Source organism: Salminus brasiliensis, chromosome 6, assembly GCF_030463535.1.
Source record: "Salminus brasiliensis chromosome 6, fSalBra1.hap2, whole genome shotgun sequence".
Classification (NCBI taxonomy): Eukaryota; Metazoa; Chordata; class Actinopteri; order Characiformes; family Bryconidae; genus Salminus; species Salminus brasiliensis.
The window spans coordinates 36,446,741-36,467,500 of NC_132883.1; the positions used below are offsets into that span (position 1 = coordinate 36,446,741).

The 20,760-nt window shown below is 41.5% G+C and overlaps 1 protein-coding gene across 1 annotated transcript in view; it reads right to left on the reverse strand.

Moving 5' to 3' along the window:
• Positions 1 to 20,760, reverse strand: part of plxnd1 (plexin D1) — a 90,675-nt gene that overhangs the window by 46,926 nt on the left and 22,989 nt on the right. The window contains exons 5-11 of the mRNA XM_072682227.1: positions 16,336 to 16,465; positions 13,889 to 14,066; positions 12,902 to 13,010; positions 8,976 to 9,075; positions 5,243 to 5,341; positions 1,559 to 1,651; positions 546 to 636 (exon numbers count right to left, since the gene is read on the reverse strand). Of these exons, the coding sequence (XP_072538328.1) occupies positions 546 to 636; positions 1,559 to 1,651; positions 5,243 to 5,341; positions 8,976 to 9,075; positions 12,902 to 13,010; positions 13,889 to 14,066; positions 16,336 to 16,465 (800 nt within the window). The remainder of the gene's footprint in view (positions 1 to 545; positions 637 to 1,558; positions 1,652 to 5,242; positions 5,342 to 8,975; positions 9,076 to 12,901; positions 13,011 to 13,888; positions 14,067 to 16,335; positions 16,466 to 20,760) is intronic.

The following is a 20,760-nucleotide window of genomic DNA, read 5'->3' on the forward strand; positions in this document are numbered from 1 at the left end:
GTAAATGGAGTTGATTGAGGCGTATGCTGGACAGAAGCGAAAGAGGAAATAAAAGGGAGAAGGCTGGAGGAGTGGACGGGGGTCTCATATCCATGTTTTTGAATTCATTAGCATCGGAGACGCTGGAATTATAAGCCTGGCTGCTCTTTTCCCCGCCGTACACACACACCTATTAGCATATTCACACAAAGCGCTGAAAAAAGGGGGAAAAAATGACAAAAGCAATTTATGCTTTTCTCTGAGCAGAAAGAGAGAGAGGTGAAGAAAGGGGTGAGAAAGAGCATGATGGAGGGAGAGAGCGGGAGGAGCTGAGAAACAGTGAAAAGATATAGAGAGAGACAAACATCTGGGTGCAGATGAGTCTCTTAGAGCAGCCAGATGTGTGTGTGTGAGTGTGTGTGTGTGCCGATGACTCATGAGCGAGCAGACTGCCTCTGGGTGCGTGTGTGTGTGCATGTTGAGCTCACACAATGCTGCAATTATGTCGTGTTCTTTCCCACAGTGTGTGTTTGTGTGTTTGTGTGTGTGTGTGTGTGTTTAAAAACCTGTAACCGGCTGAGGACTGTCTATATATTTCTGTTGTCCTCTCTTCCTCAGGTTAAGGTAGAACATCTCGCTCCTCTTCGTGGTGCTCAACTGCACAACAGTAACACACACACACACACACACACACACACACACACACACACACACACACACACAAATTATGTCAAAATAAGCAGTGTGTTTGTTAGAATTATGGCCTACATGAACCCTTATAGATGCAGTCTATCAGTCAAGACATGTTTCATATCTGAAGTTGGCTTCTGATGCTAAGCTACATTGCTAACAAACACTGGATTTTCTAATGAATGCCTTCAGCTACTTTAAGTTGCACTCATTGCTGCCACAGATGTGCAAATGCACACAAACACACAGCTTGTCTAGCTCCTGTAGAGAAATACTGCCAATAGAATAGGACTCTCTGGAGCAGACAAACATGAACTGATTGGCCATATGCCTGATCCCAGGTTCATCCTGGATCACCCACTGCATTAAGCTATGGAGCAGTGAAACTATGCTTTCTGGAATGATGGAGCTCCACAATTCATGCCACAGGGATGAGTTGGGGAGTCACTAACACTCCTGCCGCTGAATGCGATCAAATCCTCACAACAATGCTCCACAATCTAGTAGAAAGCCTTCTTCCCTGGACGGTACAGAGAGGTACTCCAACAAAAGCAGGACAAACGCTAAGTATTGGTGTCCCAATACTTTTGTCCATGTAGTGTATTGTTCCCAGCATTGTGGCTTAGCTTTAGATTTATGAGGCCTCACCTCAATTATGAAATACTATTACAATATTGTAAGACATAATTATGAGAGAGTGTCCTACTATGAGTTAGTCTCTTATAATGAAGCCTTCCATTATTCTGACTTCTGAAAAGACCTAATAGTTTTCAAAATCGTGGTTTTCTAATTTCCCTTCCAGCTACTGATGTGGGCATCTTTGACAGCCTTATTTCATGTAAACCCCTAATAGAGTTCAGTCTGTGTAGGTGTGTGTGTGTGTACTTACTGTCACTCCACTGCATTTTACAGCCGACTGTCCGTCCAGCCAGTTAGCCTCATATGACTGCCCGTCCCCAAAGTCACAGTTCAGCTCCGTGTCCTACAAGCACACAAGCATACACACACACACACACAAACACACACATACACACACAGATTACTCCAACGAAACCACAGCTATGTCCACTCAATTCAGAATTCCCTAGGGCAACAAATCCACTTCTCAACATCACAAGACGGCCAACAGAACAGAACAGCACACTTTCTGTTTTTGTCTCTGTTTCCAGTCCAGTCTCTCTTTCTCAGTCAACACGTCAACTCTAATCAGACCTTCTGACCAACTTTGAAACCTGTTCCCGTATCTTGCGTAAGGCCTCCATGTTTCCCCCCAAAACATGACTGGTCTATCTGCTGATGTTCCACCTCAGTCAGCTCCATCAAATGTGAAAGGTCTCCATCTTTACCCACTTGCCATGAATGGATGATTTCGACATACACACACACCTTAAGTACAACAAGTCATCGCGAACAAGCTTCGAGCTCAAGTATTTCCATTTTGTCCTCTAAAACATGTGGAAAGTAATTCATCGCACCGCAGGAATCCATCTGGAAACCATAATCCTACTTATGGATTCAGAGCTGGCCAAGACCTCCACAGAGAGACATGGAGGGGATTATAGACAAAGAAAGACATACTTATCACCATTTCGAGAAAGAGAACAGTGAATGGGCGAGGTACGAGGGATAATTGTGGTTTCAGATTGCCTCATTGTATTGTCAGTCTATATCATTCCTGGCTTGTGAATGCCTCTATATCTAGATCCAAGCTTGTCTTAACGGCAAATGAGGCAAATGACTTTGAAATGTTCTGAGCTCAAAGCACATTAGGAAAAATAGGCATCTACACAGTCTGACCACTTTATTAAAATCCCACCTAGAGATAGCCTCAGTATGAGTACTGGTCATTTTTCAATTATGACAACAGAGCTAGGCATACAGCTAAGTGGACCTCGTGGAGTGGGCACTGAGTGGAAGTCCAAAGTAGGCCCTTTAAGCAAAAATGGTAATATGTACCATTTAAAAAGGTTTCTTGACTCACTATAACACTATTAAAGTCTATAACAACAGTGGAACCCTTTTTGGTGCTGTAGAGAGCCTTAAATCATCAACAAAATATTTTCCACCAATGTGAAGATAACCAGGCTAACAACCATATTAGGAATCCAAGTAGTTCTTTCAGAGTTACAGGGTCTATTAAAAGTATGGGCATCCTTAATGTCAAAGTGAAAACAGATTTCTACAAAAGGATGATAATATCAATATCAAAATAATCATAATGTCAATTACATAAAAATAGGTCAACTGGAAGAAGGTTCTTTGGTCTGACAAGACCAAAATAGAGTTTGCTGGCCAACAGACTAGATGCTGTGTCTGGCAGACACCAAACACTGCACATAACCACAAACACATCATCCCCACTGTGAAGCATGGTGGTGGCAGTATCATGCTTTTGGGATGCTTCTCGGCAACAGCCCCTGGAAGGCTAAATTGAATGCAGCAAAATATAGGGAAATCCTGGAGGACAATCTGATGAAGTCTGCGAAATAACCACGACGTCAGAGAAAAGCTACACAGAATAACAACAACAATAGCAAATTTGTGGCTGCACTTGAAAGGGGCTGGTTATGGTCATCGCTGTGCAACGTGACAGAGCATGAGCAGGTTTGGAAAGAGGAATGGAGTAAAGTTGCAGTGTCCAGATGTACAAGACTGATTGAATCTTTATGCAAGCACTTATTTTACATTATATATTTTTATTTTTATTTAATTTGACATTACTTTGTAGAAACATGTTTACACTTTGAAATCAAAGAGTTTTTTTTTGCAATTCTTGCAAAAAGAATTATATTGACCATGATTTCATTTATAAAAGCTCTAAAAGGCAGTGAATATTGTATCAGGGTTCTTTATGTAGCCAATGCTTTTAGTAAAGAACCACTGCATGTACCCATTGTTTTTTTTAAGTGTATATTGAGCTTCCCTCAGAATAGTATCCTTGAGACTCAAAATCCTCTTAAACGCTGCTCCACAAGAAAAGTCAGAAACAGGAAGGCATGGCAAGCATGTGTGTTTTAAACCCCAAAAGAATGATAATAAAGCAGTCAAACTGATGTCATGATTAAACATCATGGCATATTTGGTCAGGATAAAGAGTTTCCACATAAATATTGATTCAAAAGCACATTCAGAGGGTTTATGTCTATGTGTTTTGCTTTTTCCCCAAACACTCCTTCTGGTCCAAAGCCAAGCCAAGGGTAAGGCAGATACTGGTACAAGTGAAATCTCAGATATTAACATTATGGTGAAGTGGTTTGGCCAGTAAATTACATTTCAGAGTGTGGTTTTAGGTTCGGTTTTGATATGTGTGTGTCTGTGTTTGTGTAGGCTCTTGGCTGCTACATTAAACTCTAAGCAGTTTGTCGGTGAAGCAAAAGGTTCTTGAAGGTACAAAAAGGTAAACAGAACATCTTGTCTGTATGACAAATATGAAAGTGTTCTTCTATGTGTATCTAAACACATACTTAATAACGTCAGAATTAGCTGGCACAAATAAAGTAAAGGCAAAAGGGATGGGAACTCAAATAACTACAGAAAGAAAGATACAGTTAGAGGAACCCAGACAACCACATGGGAAACTTAAAACCAATATATTCTGTAGGTTTGCATGTTATATATTTTGAGAAGAGTCCATTCTAAACATTTTCAGTGGTCTTTTGTCTGTTTTCGCCAGTAAAAACAACACACATTGGAGTAAAACACAAATAAACTATTCAGAATAGGTTGTTTTTTTTAGTAAAGTTACTGATGTGCTGGTTAAAAGACCTCAGTTAGTTAACAGGCTTGGTTTTGAACTTTTCTGTGATCTCCAGCCACTGTATGGATTTGTTCAATTCCACCACCAGCTCACCTGATAGATAGATAAACTAGGTATTGGACGGGAACTGAATTTACACAGTACTGTATGTTCTAGATTTTAACATCAACAGCTAAAACAGTTAAAAGTCTGGTGGTCTTCTTCCAGTTCAATGTTATACTTTTAACAGCTTGTAGAATAAGATATTTTACAGGAGGTTTTTTATAAGAGGTTTTACACTTCATCTAAATTAGGCAGTAAATGAACTAGTTTGATGTGTCATGTTGTTCGGCAACCATAGCCAACTAGTAACAAAGTGCACTGATTAACAGAAGTAAGTCAACTAGTTTGATGGGTCATTTCGTTCGGCAGCCATAGCCAACTGTTAATAAAGTGCATCGGTAACAGAAGTAAATCAACTAGTTTGATGGGTCATTTCGTTCTGCAACCATAGCCAACTGTTAATAAAGTGCACTGGTTAACAGAAGTAAGTCAACTAGTTTGATGGGTCATTTCGTTCTGCAACCATAGCCAACTGTTAATAAAGTGCATCGGTAACAGAAGTAAATCAACTATTTTGATGGGTCATTTCGTTCGGCAACCATAGCCAACTGTTAATAAAGTGCATCTGTGACAGAAGTAAATCAATTAGTTTGCTGTGGAAAGCAATATGGTGCTTCAGGTTTATTTGCTTCAGCTTAATTTTCAGGATAAATGATCTTAAGCTGAGTAAACTCAACATTCTGATCTACTGGGACTGAACAGAGAGGCCCCTACCTGCTCCACATTGCTGAGGCGGAGGGTGATGTCTTGAACGGATCCTGTGGGCCATGGGGGGAATTCCTGGGCCACGACGCTGGGGCAGTCAGCTGCATTCTGGGTAACAGGAAAAGGCAGGAATTAAGAGTGGGCAGAGAACAATAGCTGGCCATGTTTCCACTGCCATAAATACACCCATTCGTCCTGTTTGGTCATGAGTGTGAATAAGACTGTTGACCAAAGAGGAAATAAGCGTACCTGACTGCAAAAACATCCCTCTCCAGAAAGCAAAACAACGGGCAGAAACTAAGAGGACAAAAACGTGTAAGGATTTCGCTCATCGCCCACATGTGAACCTTTGCCAGTCTCCCAAGACACTGTGGTTGACACTGCTAGACACTGCATTTTAATAATGATAATAATAATAATAATAATAATAATAATAAAAGAGAAGAAGAAGAAAAAGAAGCAAAATAGTACACATTCTTTATATATTCCTTCTCAGACCCTGGATGGCGTGACAAAAGTATTGGGAAACCTGCTCATTTATTGTTTCTTCCAAAATCAACAGAATTAACTGAGAGTTTATCCTGTTTTTGTTGGAGTAACTTTCTCTACTATCCAGGGAAAACATTCTACTTGACATTGGAGCATTACTGTAAGGATTTGTTTGCATTTAAGAGTTCCATAAGAGCATTATCAGGGGTGAGGCAAGGACGTTGGAGGACAACCACCACACCTCATCCCTCACTGCTCAACTCATCCCAAACGTATTGGAAGAAGCACCATCATTCCAGAAAGCATAGGTCGACTGCTCCACAGCTCAATGCTGGGGGGCTTTATACCCCTCTAGCCTACACCAGGCATTAGGCATGGTGCCAGTAGGTTCATGCTTATCTGAGTCTTCTATTGGCAGTACTTATTCCACAGGACTAGACAAGCTGTGTGTTAGCAATAGGTGCAACGTAAAGTAGCTGAATGAATTCTTTAGAAGGGGGGTCCACAAGCATTTGGACATATAATGTTTGCTCCTTTGAATTTTGTATCCCCAGCTACAGCGGTGTGGGGCAGTGGTGGCTCAGTGGTTAGAGCGCCGGGCTATCAATAACAAGGTTGTGGATTCGATTCCCTGGCTTGGCAAGCTGCCACTGTTGGGCCCTTGAGCAAGGCCCTTTACCCTCTCTGCTCCCCGGGTGCTGGAGTTGGCTGCCCACCACTCTGGGTGTGTGTGTACTCACTGGCCCTAGTTCACTAGTGTGTGTGTGTGTGTTCACTACCACAGATGGGTTAAATGCGGAGGACACATTTCGCTGTACAGTGTACACTGTACAGTGACAAATACGTGCACCTTTACTTTACACCCCTGCTCCCCACCAATTGACTAAAGCTCTTATCCAGAGCCACTTAGATTTAGGTAGCAATATAGCATTAAGGGTCTTGTCCAATTACTGGAAGGTGGTGTTAACCACTATGCTACATTAGCCGCCCCCAGGTGTTCTTTGTTCCTAGTTGTGTATATATACCCATGTGTTTGCTGTGGTTCGAGGTCTTGCATTGAATGCTACTAAGTTTGCTCTGTAGTCCTGTTTGGTCACTGTTTTTTTGTTAGTTTGTTTGGTTTTCTGTATCAGTTCTTCAGTTTTGTTTGGTTCTCTGTTTGTTTTAATTCATGGATCCTCCAGCTCTTTGTGTTTCTGCTACAATGAACATACCTTGCTTTACACTTTTGGAGGTTCTTCAATTTGAAACTGTGGAGGAACCTCTTAAGGTGCTTTTTTTCTTTGAATGGGTTCTTCAAAGCACATTAAACGGTTCCTTCACAATTTCGAGCTAAGGAACCTCCCAAAGATTTAAAGGAATGGTTTATAAAGAAAAAAAAAACTTTTTGGATCCTTTAGCACTGGAGCTACCATGCAAGAAACACTAGAAGTCAATAGTCATCCAAAGCTCCTCCATAAATACATGACCACACACGTCTCTCCCCCTTCTTCTTGCTCCATAGTAGACAGTTTGGTGTACTGAATGGAAAGTGATCTCAGTGGATGGAACAGCATGCAGGCAGCAAGGAAGAGGAAGGACCACAGTCCAGCCCCAGTAAGAGATAGCCGAGAAGGGTAGCTGCGGCAGCGGGAAGACACTAGCTTGTTTTCAGATGTGATGTTGTTGGCGCTGCAAACAGAAGCGGACGCGGGGCAGTGGCTGACGCTGGTATGACTGTGGCTGGGATGAGGTCATAGCTTTTTAAGCTTGGAAATCGCAGCGGTGGCAGATGAAACCGCTGGGCCTTCACACACCCGCCCCCTCCCCTCTTCCTTCTTCTCATTCTCTGAAAATGCTGACTGGGACGTTGCATCTCTGGCAGTCTGGGTCCCTTTGTTTCTTTGCCATTGCTTATTTCAGAAATTGGATGGGAGCGTATTATGGAGCTCATCTTTGCTCTGTCTTTATTTATATAGGCTTCTGGCTTCAGAAGGTTTCCAAGCTCTCTCTTTCTTTTGCTGCTTCATGCATCTGGACCACAGAACCAGAACCTTCTTTGTCTGTGTTTCTTACTGCAATCTGTTGTTTCCACCTACACTGAAGAAAGTAATGGACTGAATTTACTCGTACATCAATTCCACATGAATACAAATATTACGTCAACACAGTTCCTGCCAAACGTAAGTGAGACAAAGGCAAAGTCATAAAATAAAGGCATCCCTCTTTTTTTTTCTTTTTTTTTTTTTGACATTTTGACAGTTTTTCCGACTGCTTTTTTCTCCGTCTCTCCTGAAATGAGGCCATATGTCGTTAGCCCCAAGTTAAATGGCCGAACATTGCGTCCACTCTGTGGAGTACTGGCTCCACCGGGCCCATCAAACCCAAGAAGCATTTCAGAGGCGGGCAAAAGCGAATCCTGTGAATGCTGTGTAAACAGTCGCGTGTCTGTTAAAAACTGCCATATTATGTCATTATGAGGTTTTGTTAGCCATGAGAGACATTATTGTGTCTGTGTTTTATGAGCTCAATTAAAGTGGCCTGCTTTGTCCTCGACTGACTTTGTGCATGGGCATGTCAGATTCGGTCTTCATTGCTCATGAAAGAATCTCATCACGTGACTTGTTTGGTTTTACTTAAAATTGGGGACTTCATGAGCTGCTGAGGCTGCTTTCACAGTCAAAATCTCTGAGATAATTGAGCTCATCTTCGTTAGTTCACCCTCCTGTTGTGGTTTTAACATGCTAATGTTTTCAATTCGCTCCCAAAGTGTGAGCTTGTCGGGATGAATCCATAATCGAGAGAGATGTCAATCTGTTTACGGTACACTATGGGTCTAGGCTTTACATTTGTCTTGTATTTTATGTCTGCTTTACACTTTTTCGACTGCTTTACTCCGTCCCTCCTGAAATGAGGCCATACGTCGTGAGCCCAAAATTAAATGGCCGAACATTGCAGCCAACATGGCTCCACTGTGCTCATCACACCTGGCATTAGGCACATGTTATTTTACCCGGTTTTTGATGGACAGTGACACTTTGCTTCTGTTCTGATATAAAGTCCTCCTGATGATTTTCTGGTAACTGTGCTGGGTTTCATCATGGTGGATTACTATGCAGTCTTCTAGGGATTTCGACCCTGGATCGCGTTCACACTTGAAGCTTTCCTGAATTAATTACCCTTGAATTTGAATGAGTGTGTGTATGTGTGTGTGTGTGTGTGTGTGAGAGAGAAAGGGGTTTGACTGTTTGGTGTTGTGATTGACAGTGCTCACCTCTAGCACCATGCCCTGAGCTGTGTCTTTATCAGAAACACATGAGTTCAGCTGCTGGTCCCAGTAACACCTCCATTTAGTGCTCAGACAGCTTGTACACCTAGAAACACACACACACACACACACACACACACACACACACACACACATACACACAGACAGATATACAGTTAGCACAGGGGTTATAATTTAACTTAAAGCAGATCACACACGCAAGCTACTCAACACCTCCCTTGTGCATGAAACACACACCTCAGGGGTCAGAGATCCAGCAAGGCTGAATTATTTTTTAAGGGGGGCAAATGGAACCTGGGGAGACTGAAGGGGTCTCTCTTTCCCACATGCACACACACACACTGTCTGAATCAAAGAGAAGTCATAAATGCTGGAATGAACACACTGTATGACTTCCATTTAATTCCACTTAAGCTGAGCATGTCTGGACAATCACACACACACACACACACACACGCACACACACACACACACTCGCACACAGTACAGGCAGCATAACATTCTGCTAAACACAACTTACTTCAGCCCTCCGTTCATTACTGAGACAGATAGAGATGTAGTGTGTACTTACTCAAGATAAAGTCAAGACTCCACCACCTCCAGTGTGTGTGTGTGTGTGTGAGTGTGTGCGTGTGTGTGTGAGACTCAGTGGGGCGCGACAGATGTTGCTGCTGCCAGAGATAGCGGCTTTCATGATAAGGATGAGTGCTTTATGATGGTGGGGGTGGTGTGTGTGTGTGTGCTGTGCATACTCTTCGTGGGAGGCTGTGTGTGTGTGTGAGACAAAGTTTTTTAAGATGTCTCACTGTAACTACATTCAAGGAAACCTTATCAGAAGCAGAGTTATTTTTTTCACTACTCTCTCTCTCTCTCTCTTTCTCTCTCTCTCTCTCTCTCTCTCTCTCTCCTTCTCTCTCCACCTTTTCTCTCTCTCTTTTTCTCTCTCTCTCTTTCTCTCTCTCTACCATTCTTGGTGTAATTTTCTCTTTCTATCATTCTAGCTCTCTCTCTCCCTCTCTCTCTCCCCCTCTCTCCCTATCTCTCTCTCAGTCTCTCTCTCTGTCATTCATGCTAACTATCTTTCTGTCTCTCCTCCATCCTTGGTGTCTCTCTCTCTCTTTCCCACACCCAAGCCAAATCTCTCTCTCTCTCTCCTTCCCTTCCAATACCTCTCCCTCTCCCATTCCCAGCAATAACCTATAATAACTCTATCTCTCTTTTCCCCTCTTTCTTGCCATCGCGCTCTCTCACCAACATTCCATAACATATGTCTATCTCTTTCTCTCTCTATATCTGTCTCTCTCTGTGTCTCTTTCTCACACACAGCTGCTCCTTGAGAGCTTTGGTTAAACAAACACTCTCAATTATCTCTCTGTCAGCATGAGAAACAAGCCTCACGACCCAGAGAGAGCACGAGAGCGCGAGAGAAAGAGAGGGAGAGAGGAATGGAGGAGAGAGAAGGAAATAAATACTAAAGAAAGTAAGCATACAGAGAGAAGGTGAAAAAGACAGAACAGAAAAGAGAGAGAGAGAGAGAGAGAGAGAGAGAGAGAGAGAGAGAGAGAGAGAGAGAGAGAGCAGTTCACGGTGAGTAATTGATTCAGGGTTGCCGGAGCTTGTGGTACGGAATGCATGTCACTGTTAATGTCTGGATGTCATTAGCCATTCACCTAGAAACTGCCATGCTACGACCGTGGGAGAATTCAAACTGGACAAACACACAGAACCCACATCACACTCACACCCAAAACACACACACTCTACCCACTCAGACCAAAAACACACATTCCAGCCAATAATGCAGGATTACATTTCAGCCTAATTGAAGAATATGAGACCCACACTAAACCCCTCATTCCTCTACGAGTGCAAGCTAACGCTCTACATGCTCTGAGCTGGCTGGATTATAAATGAGAAACATAAACATTGTGGTGGGAGATTTTATGAGGTAAGGGAGTTTATAGAGAAGTAATGTGTGTGTGTGTGTGTGTGTGTGTGCACCAAGTTTGGCTGCATGTAATCAGGAGGCAGTGTGATTTGCCCAAACCTAAACCATACACAGTACACTTCCTCCTGGGCAAACCAACAAACTGCAAAGCTGAGAACCCATTAATGCCATACTTCTGACAGGAGAGAACGCTGTATCTCTCTGGTTCTCACATAAACAGGCCTTTACTGTGATCAGTCACTGTTTAATCCACTCCTTTCACCTTTGTGAGAATGAATGTGTACTCTCTTCACTGTGCAAACCAGAATGCACAATATGCTGAACCTTGCGGCAGATGAGCTCCAACAGCAGAAGACCATGATGGGTTCCAATACTGTCCGCCAAGAACAGAAAGCTGAAGCTGCAGTGGGCACAGGCTCACCAAACCTGGAGAGTTGAAGACGTAAAAAAAACATAGCCTATTTCTGCTATTTGTGCTGAGGCACACAGATGGCCACAGCAGGGTCCGAATTTGGCACCAGCAGCATAAATCCATGGACTTTACCTGCGTTGTGTCAACAGTCCAGGCAGGTGGAGGTGGTGTCTTTCAGGTGGTGTCGCCAGATGGGATGCCGTACCCGTTATTGGCATTAACAAAATAAATATCTCAGATGGTATAAAGGTAAACTCTAAGCCAAAAGGGTTCTATTAAATACTGCACAAATGGTTCTCTGAGCACCTTTTGGTCATTGCTATCTAGAACCATTTATAGAACCATGTTCAACCATTTATCCAGACAAAGACTTAATCCATTAAATGTTTCTTTGAGTTCTCACAGCTCTATTTACAACCATAGGTGGCATTTCACACACAAGATATTCTGAGCTTTTTTAAAGTTCTTTCAAAAAGATTTTCAAAAATCTTGGCCATTCCTGCAGTTTATTCTGTGAATCAAAAATCGAAATTCAAGGTTCCACATTTTATATATCTATGATAGCATTCAAATCCTCAGCTGATGAGTTAAATGAGGTGCGTTTAAAGAAGAAAAACACTAAACTCTACAGAGTTTTGGCCACCAGCATTCCTATAAAGTGATAGTCCCCACTTTATACTAGGCAGGTAAAACTGCTCTTAAACTTCCCACTATTAACCCATAAATTATAAGAAATGTGAGCGCAACTGTTGAAAAGATGCTTGCTTTTGGTACATCATAATTTATATGGTGAAAAGACGCATTTTATCTCTGCAATAAAAAAGAAAAATCCAAGCTGAACCGTGATCTAAACCGAACTGTGGCCTAGAAACTAAGCATCGGACTGAATAGTACTGTGTGAAGAACTTGATCAAAGCTGAAAGATTCATACATTTTTATGTCATTTGTGACACAAAAATACCTCTCATGATCAGCAAAGTCAAGCTCCATCGCTATTATGATTAAACAGATCAACATTAAGTGATTACTGATCCATAATGCCTCATGCATCTTCTATATAGTTATTAAATACAGCATTGTCAGAAAGCACAGATTCTAAATTCTGATTAACTCTGTCCAAAGTGGGTTGCAACGTGGCCTTTATGTTAAATAAATTTTATAGTCGTTGCTGGAGCTTCTAAAGTAGGTAGCGTACACCTGAATAGCAGAAAGAAGAGCAGAAAGATGCTGCTAAAGGGAGGAAACTTTGTAGGGGAATGTAGGAGAGACTGGCTGAGAGAGACTGTCAGGTCTGTAACCGGAATGAAGGCACAAATCCGTTCTGCTTTTCCTGAGGCTCATAGCTTATTATCACCCTGATCAAATGTGGCATATTTCACACCTTTAGATGGCCGTTTACACACTCGCTCTCGCGCTCTCACTCTCTCTCACACACTCATTTTGGAAAATGTTTCCCCGCTTTTGAAATACACTCTAAAATATTCCCTGCTGTCATTCGCTGTCAACTGCCATACATTAGGGATGTGTGCATTTTAAGTGTGTAACACTCACGCAGTCCTCGAGTGAATCTCTCCTGTTCTTTCGCAGTCATAGATGATGAAGCTTCCAGAAACCACTGAGGTGCCGTTCACCTTGATGGCCACAGGAACCACAATGTGGTCTGAGTAGAAGAGTAGGCAAAAAGTTAACACACACACACCTCAACCCACCATACAATGTACCTAAAGTAAATACACTCTCCTCTCACATTGTTTTCATGTTGATTCTCACATCTCAAACCACTATAGCACTGTAGTCCACAGATCAGCTGAATGTAAAATGGATAAGAGTCATGTCTGGGAAATATATAGTAAAGTGTAAAAAAGGCCTATTGGGACAGGACTAGTTTTCCATGGGGAGGTGGGGTAATGTAATTATTACCAGAGTTTCTCAGTGATTTTAGTCCCGTCCAAGAGCACAATGTCCGTCAGTAAATATATATGAGTCACCTTTTACCTACCGTAATACGAGCCATAAAAAAAATAACCAGGCACATTTTTGTGGCTTTTCTCAAGTACGTCTGCGCTTGAGGAGGCATTTAAATATGTTGTAAATGGCACAGATACCTATATCAACTCCAGCAGAGTAAGCATGCAACAGTGACTACAGATCTGTACTGCACAAGCAATTAAAGCACTATGGCTTCATCATAGAAAAGGTATAACATTACTAGTGTTCCGAATTTAATTCAAAAGGTGAAGTCATAATTTATTTGATTACAAATATTTATAGTGTTTATAGTAGATAGATACTTACTCCAGCTCAAAATCAAATATTCTAATAATCTGGGATACTGGATGTCTGATTTTCATGAGTTATAAGACAAAAGTAAAAAAAAATGGTTTGAAATATAACTTTACATATAATAAATATAAAATATGACTTTTTCACACAATATTCTACTTCCCTAATGCACTAGTATGTAAAAAAAGAGATATTCCAAATGTTCCACTAAATATGAAACCTAAATTGTAGACTACAATAACCAAGCATGCTCACCCATGCCCAAAGGAATCTCTGGAAATCGGTTGGCAGGGGGCAGGGGGCAGGTCTGGATTTTGGCAGGGCCGTCGTCCAGGTGCACCGTGGCGACGGTTGCCATACCAACCCCATAATCGCATTCGAGGCCGAGACCATCCAAGTCAGGCACGCTCCCGTCAACCAAGATCCCCACGTTCTAAAAGAAGACAGAAAAGAGAGGGAAAGACAGAAAAAAAGAAGAGGGATATACTTTTACTTTTCTAGCCTTCAGTTAACATGTGGTATCTTTCGTCACTCTACATACACGTGAATGTGTGTTTGTGTGTTGTGTGTTTATTTCATCCTCATTATTTCATCATTTGTAATCATTGCAATTTGGAGTCATTGCAATTGGCTGCCTGACCGTGATGACTATGAATGCTAACACAAGTTGGCTGAGCAATCGCATTTTTGTTATAAATGCCAGATGAAGCAGGACCAACAGGGTTGAATGAGTTTCTCCTGATTGATTTCCTCCTCGACCTCAACCAGAGATCAGCGTTGGAGAGCTGCGGGGTGAAGTCACGGAACAAGCCAGGATCTGCCTCTGTCTTTCTTGACGCGAGTTCCTTCGCTCCACCCAGATCTCTATTGTCATTGAGATGAAGCACTTCCTCACAGTGGCGCCCGCTTCCTGCTTCCCGTTTCCTGTTTGGGCTGAAGCCGGAGGGGAGCTATTTCCTGTGGCCTTGAATGATGGACAGCTGGGGGATCCATCAGAGAGAGGCTGACCCACTTACCTAAAATACATCAATGAGACTCGAGACCCTATACACAAGTGTGCCAAACACCTCTGCCTTTGAAGCCATTCAAAGGGCTGGTGGTTCAGATCATAAAGCACTGATATAGATATGAAGATATGGATCTGAAGATATGGATTGAAGGTGGGCTCGCTGACCCACTGATTGCGATTATTGACATCTCTGCGAAGCATGAAAGTGAAGTCCTCAGAGTCCCAGACAAGATCGTTTAACTCTACCTTATCTAATGCTTAGTCAGCAATAAGAAAATTTCAGAAACTTTCTCTTTAATTTAAGGCTGGTTAATACTACCGCAAATATTCCTGGAAACGTCTAACAAGCGTTTCATGGTAACATACTTTTACATAATGGTAGAATCCGTACCATGTATGAATGTATAAAAATGAATAACAGAGAGAAAGTATTGTGTCTCATTGGATGAAAGCAGGAGAATATAAAAACATTGCCTACATTTCCAGCTGAATCCCGCTAAGGAAAATAGGAGAAGATATATGAGGTCTTTGCACACATTCAGGACTGATGGTGGAGGATACAGCATTGCAAATGAGTCGACAGGTTATATAAATGTGTGTAGCGTTGATAACCAATCCTCAAATTTTTTATAATCCTTTAAGTTAGAAGCAAAATAACTGTCATTTAACAGGTCAGCTCAAAGCCGAAACCTTGTCCCCGGTGAGGCCACAGTGATTTATGGACAGCAATGTATGGCCTTATTCTCTTTAAATAGGTAGGAAGGGCCCCGTTCCACCTTTAGCGTGATGCTAGTCAGCGTCGGTGTATGTTTGCTGGTGTTAAATAACTGGAATCTCCTCACAGGGTGTTAAGTTCTCCTATGACATTGCATAAAAAAAAAGATGTAGCGGTGCTTCACCTGAAAAAGAGAAAGCACATTCTAGCCTTTACCGAATGCTTTGTGGTACTGTGTGATAAGGGGGGTCCTAGCTAGTGGTTAGGAACTGCCTAGATGACTAAATTGGAGTGGAAAAAAACAAGCTTCCACTCTTACTCTAAATCAGAGATGGGTCATTCATTTCCTGGAGGCCTCACTTTTTAACTGCCAGGTTTATTAGGTCTGCAAAGGTTAGTAAACTGTGCTGTACTCCGACCCCCATTGCCTATCCCTGGTCTAAACTATTGCAGTGCATCCAACAATAAATGAAGCCCTGGTCATCCGTTACATAGTGGTAGAAGAAACAGTAGCACATTTACCGCTGTACATTGATCCATTTTGCCAAATGTGGACATGGTGTAATTCCTCTGGTGGCAGATTTAAACAAATTACAGAGTCCATCAGGAAAGTCTGAGAATGGATCATTAGTGATAGGCTTGGTTTGATAGGGTTAAAATCTGCCCCAGACTAGTGGGAATACGTGATTGGCATATTAAAAAGGATCAGCATGTGTTGCTGTGCTTCCTATCTTCCTGCATAGTTTCTGAGCATTTCGCGATTAATGCATCATTAATGCTCAGAGAAAATGCATTATTAAGGTGGAATAGTAGATTCAAATGTAGGCAGCTCCGAAAGTAGTGATAAGAGTGAGGGCCCACATATGGTAGAGTTTAAGGTAGACATTAAGGAGTTTAACATTCTACAGCGTTTTTAGTTGGTCTGTTACCAACTAAACTAAAGTAGCCTGGGTTTGAAGTAGTGTCCACCTGGCATACCGTAATGTCTGCGGTCCTGCTGAACTCTGCTGGAGTGAAGGTCATTGAAGGGCACTGTTGAGGTCCTTCCCTTATGCTGATCCATGAGTGGTCCACACCACCACTGGAGCACTCCTCCTGAATGGAGCACCTGCAGGAGTCGCACAGGATTATGGGAGAATGAGTTTTATTCACAGGAACACAAAACACAGAAACCGCTGACAGGCAGACATAATGCCTCATTAGAGATTTAACACTGCTTTTAAAATGGCACGTTAAAATCTCACAGACGCACATACACACACACACACACACACACAAAACATCTTCAACAGGGGTGTGTTTGATTCCTCTCACACACGTTCCCATGACGACAGCCCCCTCTGGCACTGAGATCAGAGTCCTGCTAATTCAATTAAAAAGGCTAACAAGACAAGTCTTTATCTATACATGGAGCAAAAGTGTGTGTGTGTGTCTGTGTGAGTGTGGGTGTGTGTCTGAAGAAGAGCAGGGCTATCAGACATGGAATTCCCTTTCCAGACAGAGGCCTTTTATTATGACTTATGTTTCAGTTGTTAATCCAAATATTCCCCGTGCACAGCTCCACTTTACACTGCCCACGCGCATACCCCCCTGCCCAAACAAGACACACACACACACACACACACAGAGGAGCAAGGACACAATGCCCTTAAACTATAGACTGCAGCCCTTTTTATGAGAAGCCAAAGCAAATTCATGTGTTTACTCTTCCTGATAACACTTAAATACTACCTAAGGGATACATAATAATACTTCTCATAAAACCACACAGATCTACTTGTATTATTCACTTACACTGAGATTAACTAATTTACATCACTGCTATGTCTATAATCTGTGCTTATAGAGTTCAAAACAGTTTATATAAAAGTTTATATATAAAGTTTATATAAAAAGGAATTACTTTTATTACTAAAAGTTGACAAAACATTGATATTATTGCTGGGTCTTCTGTAAGCATGGCTAACATACTCCGTCACACCCAAACATAGTCTATTCTACAACCAACCAAGGGACATTTTGCCCCTTCTCATGAGAAATCTCTCGTCTCTTTTTTGGTTGCGTTCACTTGGAAAAAAAAACAGGAAAAAGGATTTCCATCTGAATATGAGTTCGGTCCCGCCATTAATCAGTGCAAATCCTCCACGAAGACAGGAATACAGTGAGTGTGTGAACATGTGAATGAACGTCTGAACTTTGAAAAGAGCACCCGAGAACAGCCAGAGCCATGAGGTCAGGCCCACTGCCAAAAATAGAAAAGAATGAGTCTACCACCACTAAAAAATCCCCTACACAAACACACACACACACACACACACACACACAACACAGAATTGCCAAAACACTTTGAGTTAACTTTGAGAATTTTATAGCCACAAATAAAAGGCCATCAACTTTATGAAAAGACATTTTGTGGCCCGAACAAAAACAGTTCAATAGCTCCTTTCAGTGAAAACGAGTTTATGTTCACATCTAGTGAGGACATAAGAGCTCTACTTCCAGAAACACTCCCTAGATTTTAGATTCAGTCCTTAGAAGTTATCACAGTTATCACGAGCATTCACAAAAGAATGTTGTAATCTGATATGGATTATTTTTCATTTGTTGCTCATTGAAGTAAACAGAGAAATTCTGCAGAGTGTGGATTTGAACCTTCAAACAAACAATATATATCTTGTCGCTGTCTTGCTTTGCAGAAAGGAAAACCTTTAGAGGGAATATATGTATATATATATATATATATATATATATATATATTATAAAAAGCTGACATTGTTATTGATTGAGCGCACACATTTAAGCATCTTCCAACCCACAAACTTTGAAATAAGACAGGCTGCCTAGGTCAGAAAACATGCTGTTCAGATTTAGCTTGGCTTTCTACATCACAAGCCTTCTCCTTTCATGTATACTGTGTATACTGAGTAGCTCCAGCCACTACCTTTGCGAATGCAGAGAAATATGTGTCCCCGCCGGCAATAAAAACTGCAGACAGTATAAAATGAAATTGACATACATCAGGAGTGTGTATCGATCCTGATTTGAGCAGAGAGCGCGAGAAAAAAAGAGAGAGACAGGAGAATGGAGAATGAGTAAGAGAGATGTGAACTCAAGATGAAGTAAATATTAGCTAGCTTGTGCAAACCAGGACAAATGAGAAAGAACTGAAAGTCTAAGAGTTTGTGTGGCCGAGAGTAATGAGAGTAATGAAAAAGTGTAGAGGGTAGGGGTGGGGTGAGCAGTGGTTCTTTATCATTTACAGGAACAAGCACCCAAACTGGCTGGTCTTAACACGGCTGTTCAGGCAGGGTGGGAAGGGTGCCATGTGATTATGGTATGTAATTCGTAATTAGCAAGCTGACAATTTCATAGTGTTCATGTTTCTTTCCAAAAGAAGTGGACACAGAAAAAAAATAGACTGGTCCACTCGACAATGGACTGCCCCAGACTCTCAACTTTTCATTACTCATCTCAAATTGTTATACTTGTACGTCTTATTTTCCCTTGTTCGCACTAGCTTACTAACATTTACTTCACCTTGAGTTCAACTTCACCTTGTGACGAAGAAGGCTCAGCACAATCCGAACAGTATATTCAATGCTCTGTTTCATGTCCTTGGAAGCTCACAAATTATCTTACGTTACACTTTGTGGGTTGGTTAGCACTCCGGAGGCATAGGTATACCCATATGTGTGCACATTACTACTGAAGAAAGTGAGTGTTTCATAAAATGTCCCTGTCTGCAGTATGCAATGCACTATATCTGTTACTTAGAAAGCTGTCTATAATGAGCTATGAGCTGGTGAATAGATACTGCCCTGGAATGACTGGGGGATTATTTACTGCATAATCAGATTAAAACTGGCTCTGTCACACACTGGGCCAATTGAGATGAAGCTGATACATGATGCCAAATGCATTGACCTTGCTTGACTCTAATGTACGCACGTACACACAGCCACACAATACACGCACATAACAGTGATATCCATAATACATGATCTCACAGCGAATGCTTCTAATATCTTCCATCTTGCACACACACTCCCATAGGCATACTTTCAACCATAAATCTTTCCATAGCGGCATTGTCCAAAGTGCCTTTCAAAAACACCCTAACACACACACACACACACACACACACACACACACACACATGGTCATGGCATCAGCTCAAAAGATTCCCAGTGCTGTCTGACATTTCCCCCTGAAAGAGCTAGTGTGGTGACAACATCAACATCATGCCTTTGTGGGCTTGTTGGGAAAGACAGAGGAACAGGAATGAGGAAGACAAATGAAATCAGAACACAGAAGCAAAACTTCAGGATTTCTCGCTGACGACTGCCTCGTCTGTTCCCTCTGCATTCCTTACATTCACACTAGGCTTCAACAAAAGACAACAATCCGAATTCATGTGCGTCTTTCAGTTCCTCAAAGAACTCAGTAGAACTACCACTGTTTCAGAGTCAGATTCTCAATTATAAGAAAACATTGTGATTTACTTCACCTTGAGTTCAACTTCACCTTGTGATGAATGAGGCGAAGCTCAATCTGAACAGTATATTTAATGCTCTTTAGTTTTTGTTTATCCAATCAGAACAGTGGAATCTGAACAGTATAACACTGCTATCTAGCCATCAGGGTTTGAACACAACACAAAATGAACCACTGTCTGACACCAATCTCTGCATGTAAATATTAAAAAAAAATTATATTGTGTTTCTGAGAATCAATACAGTGTTGCAAAACACAATACTGCAATACTCTGACATATCAATATTTTCTTACACCCATAATAGTTAGTACAAATGATCCCCATTAGATTTGATTGATATTTTGAACTGAAATTTGTTGATGTATTTATTTACTCTAGAGGAGTAGAATGTTTAGATGATGCTGAACTACAGCAATAAAATACATGCAAGTCATTTATTTTACTGCATTTGTAAGCAGAATAATACATAATACATGTTATAAAATACATATTATTGATATAAGGATATAATATATTATTAATGATATATATATCATTAATAACATCAAAACAAGACTCCTAAAATAAAATAGATGCACAGTAGTGCTACCAAAATGTGGCCTGTGTGGTCTGTTCGATTTTTCTGCCAGCCACTTCTACCAAGCCCATCCCCTCATCCAATGAGAGAGCAGATTCTTGTTTTCTTCAAATTCTTATTTTCCTTTTCAAATTCTATCTCCAAAATGTTTTGAGGCAATTGTGGCTTAGAGGTTAGAGTGCTGCATTACTGATCACTGGGGTTATGGGTACGATGCCCAGGTCTGCTAAGCTGCCACTTTTTGAGCCCTTAGGCAAGGTGTTTAACATCCTCTGCTCCAGGCACATTGTGGCATGTCTGTCCTAGCGCTCTCTTTAAGCTGGGATATGTG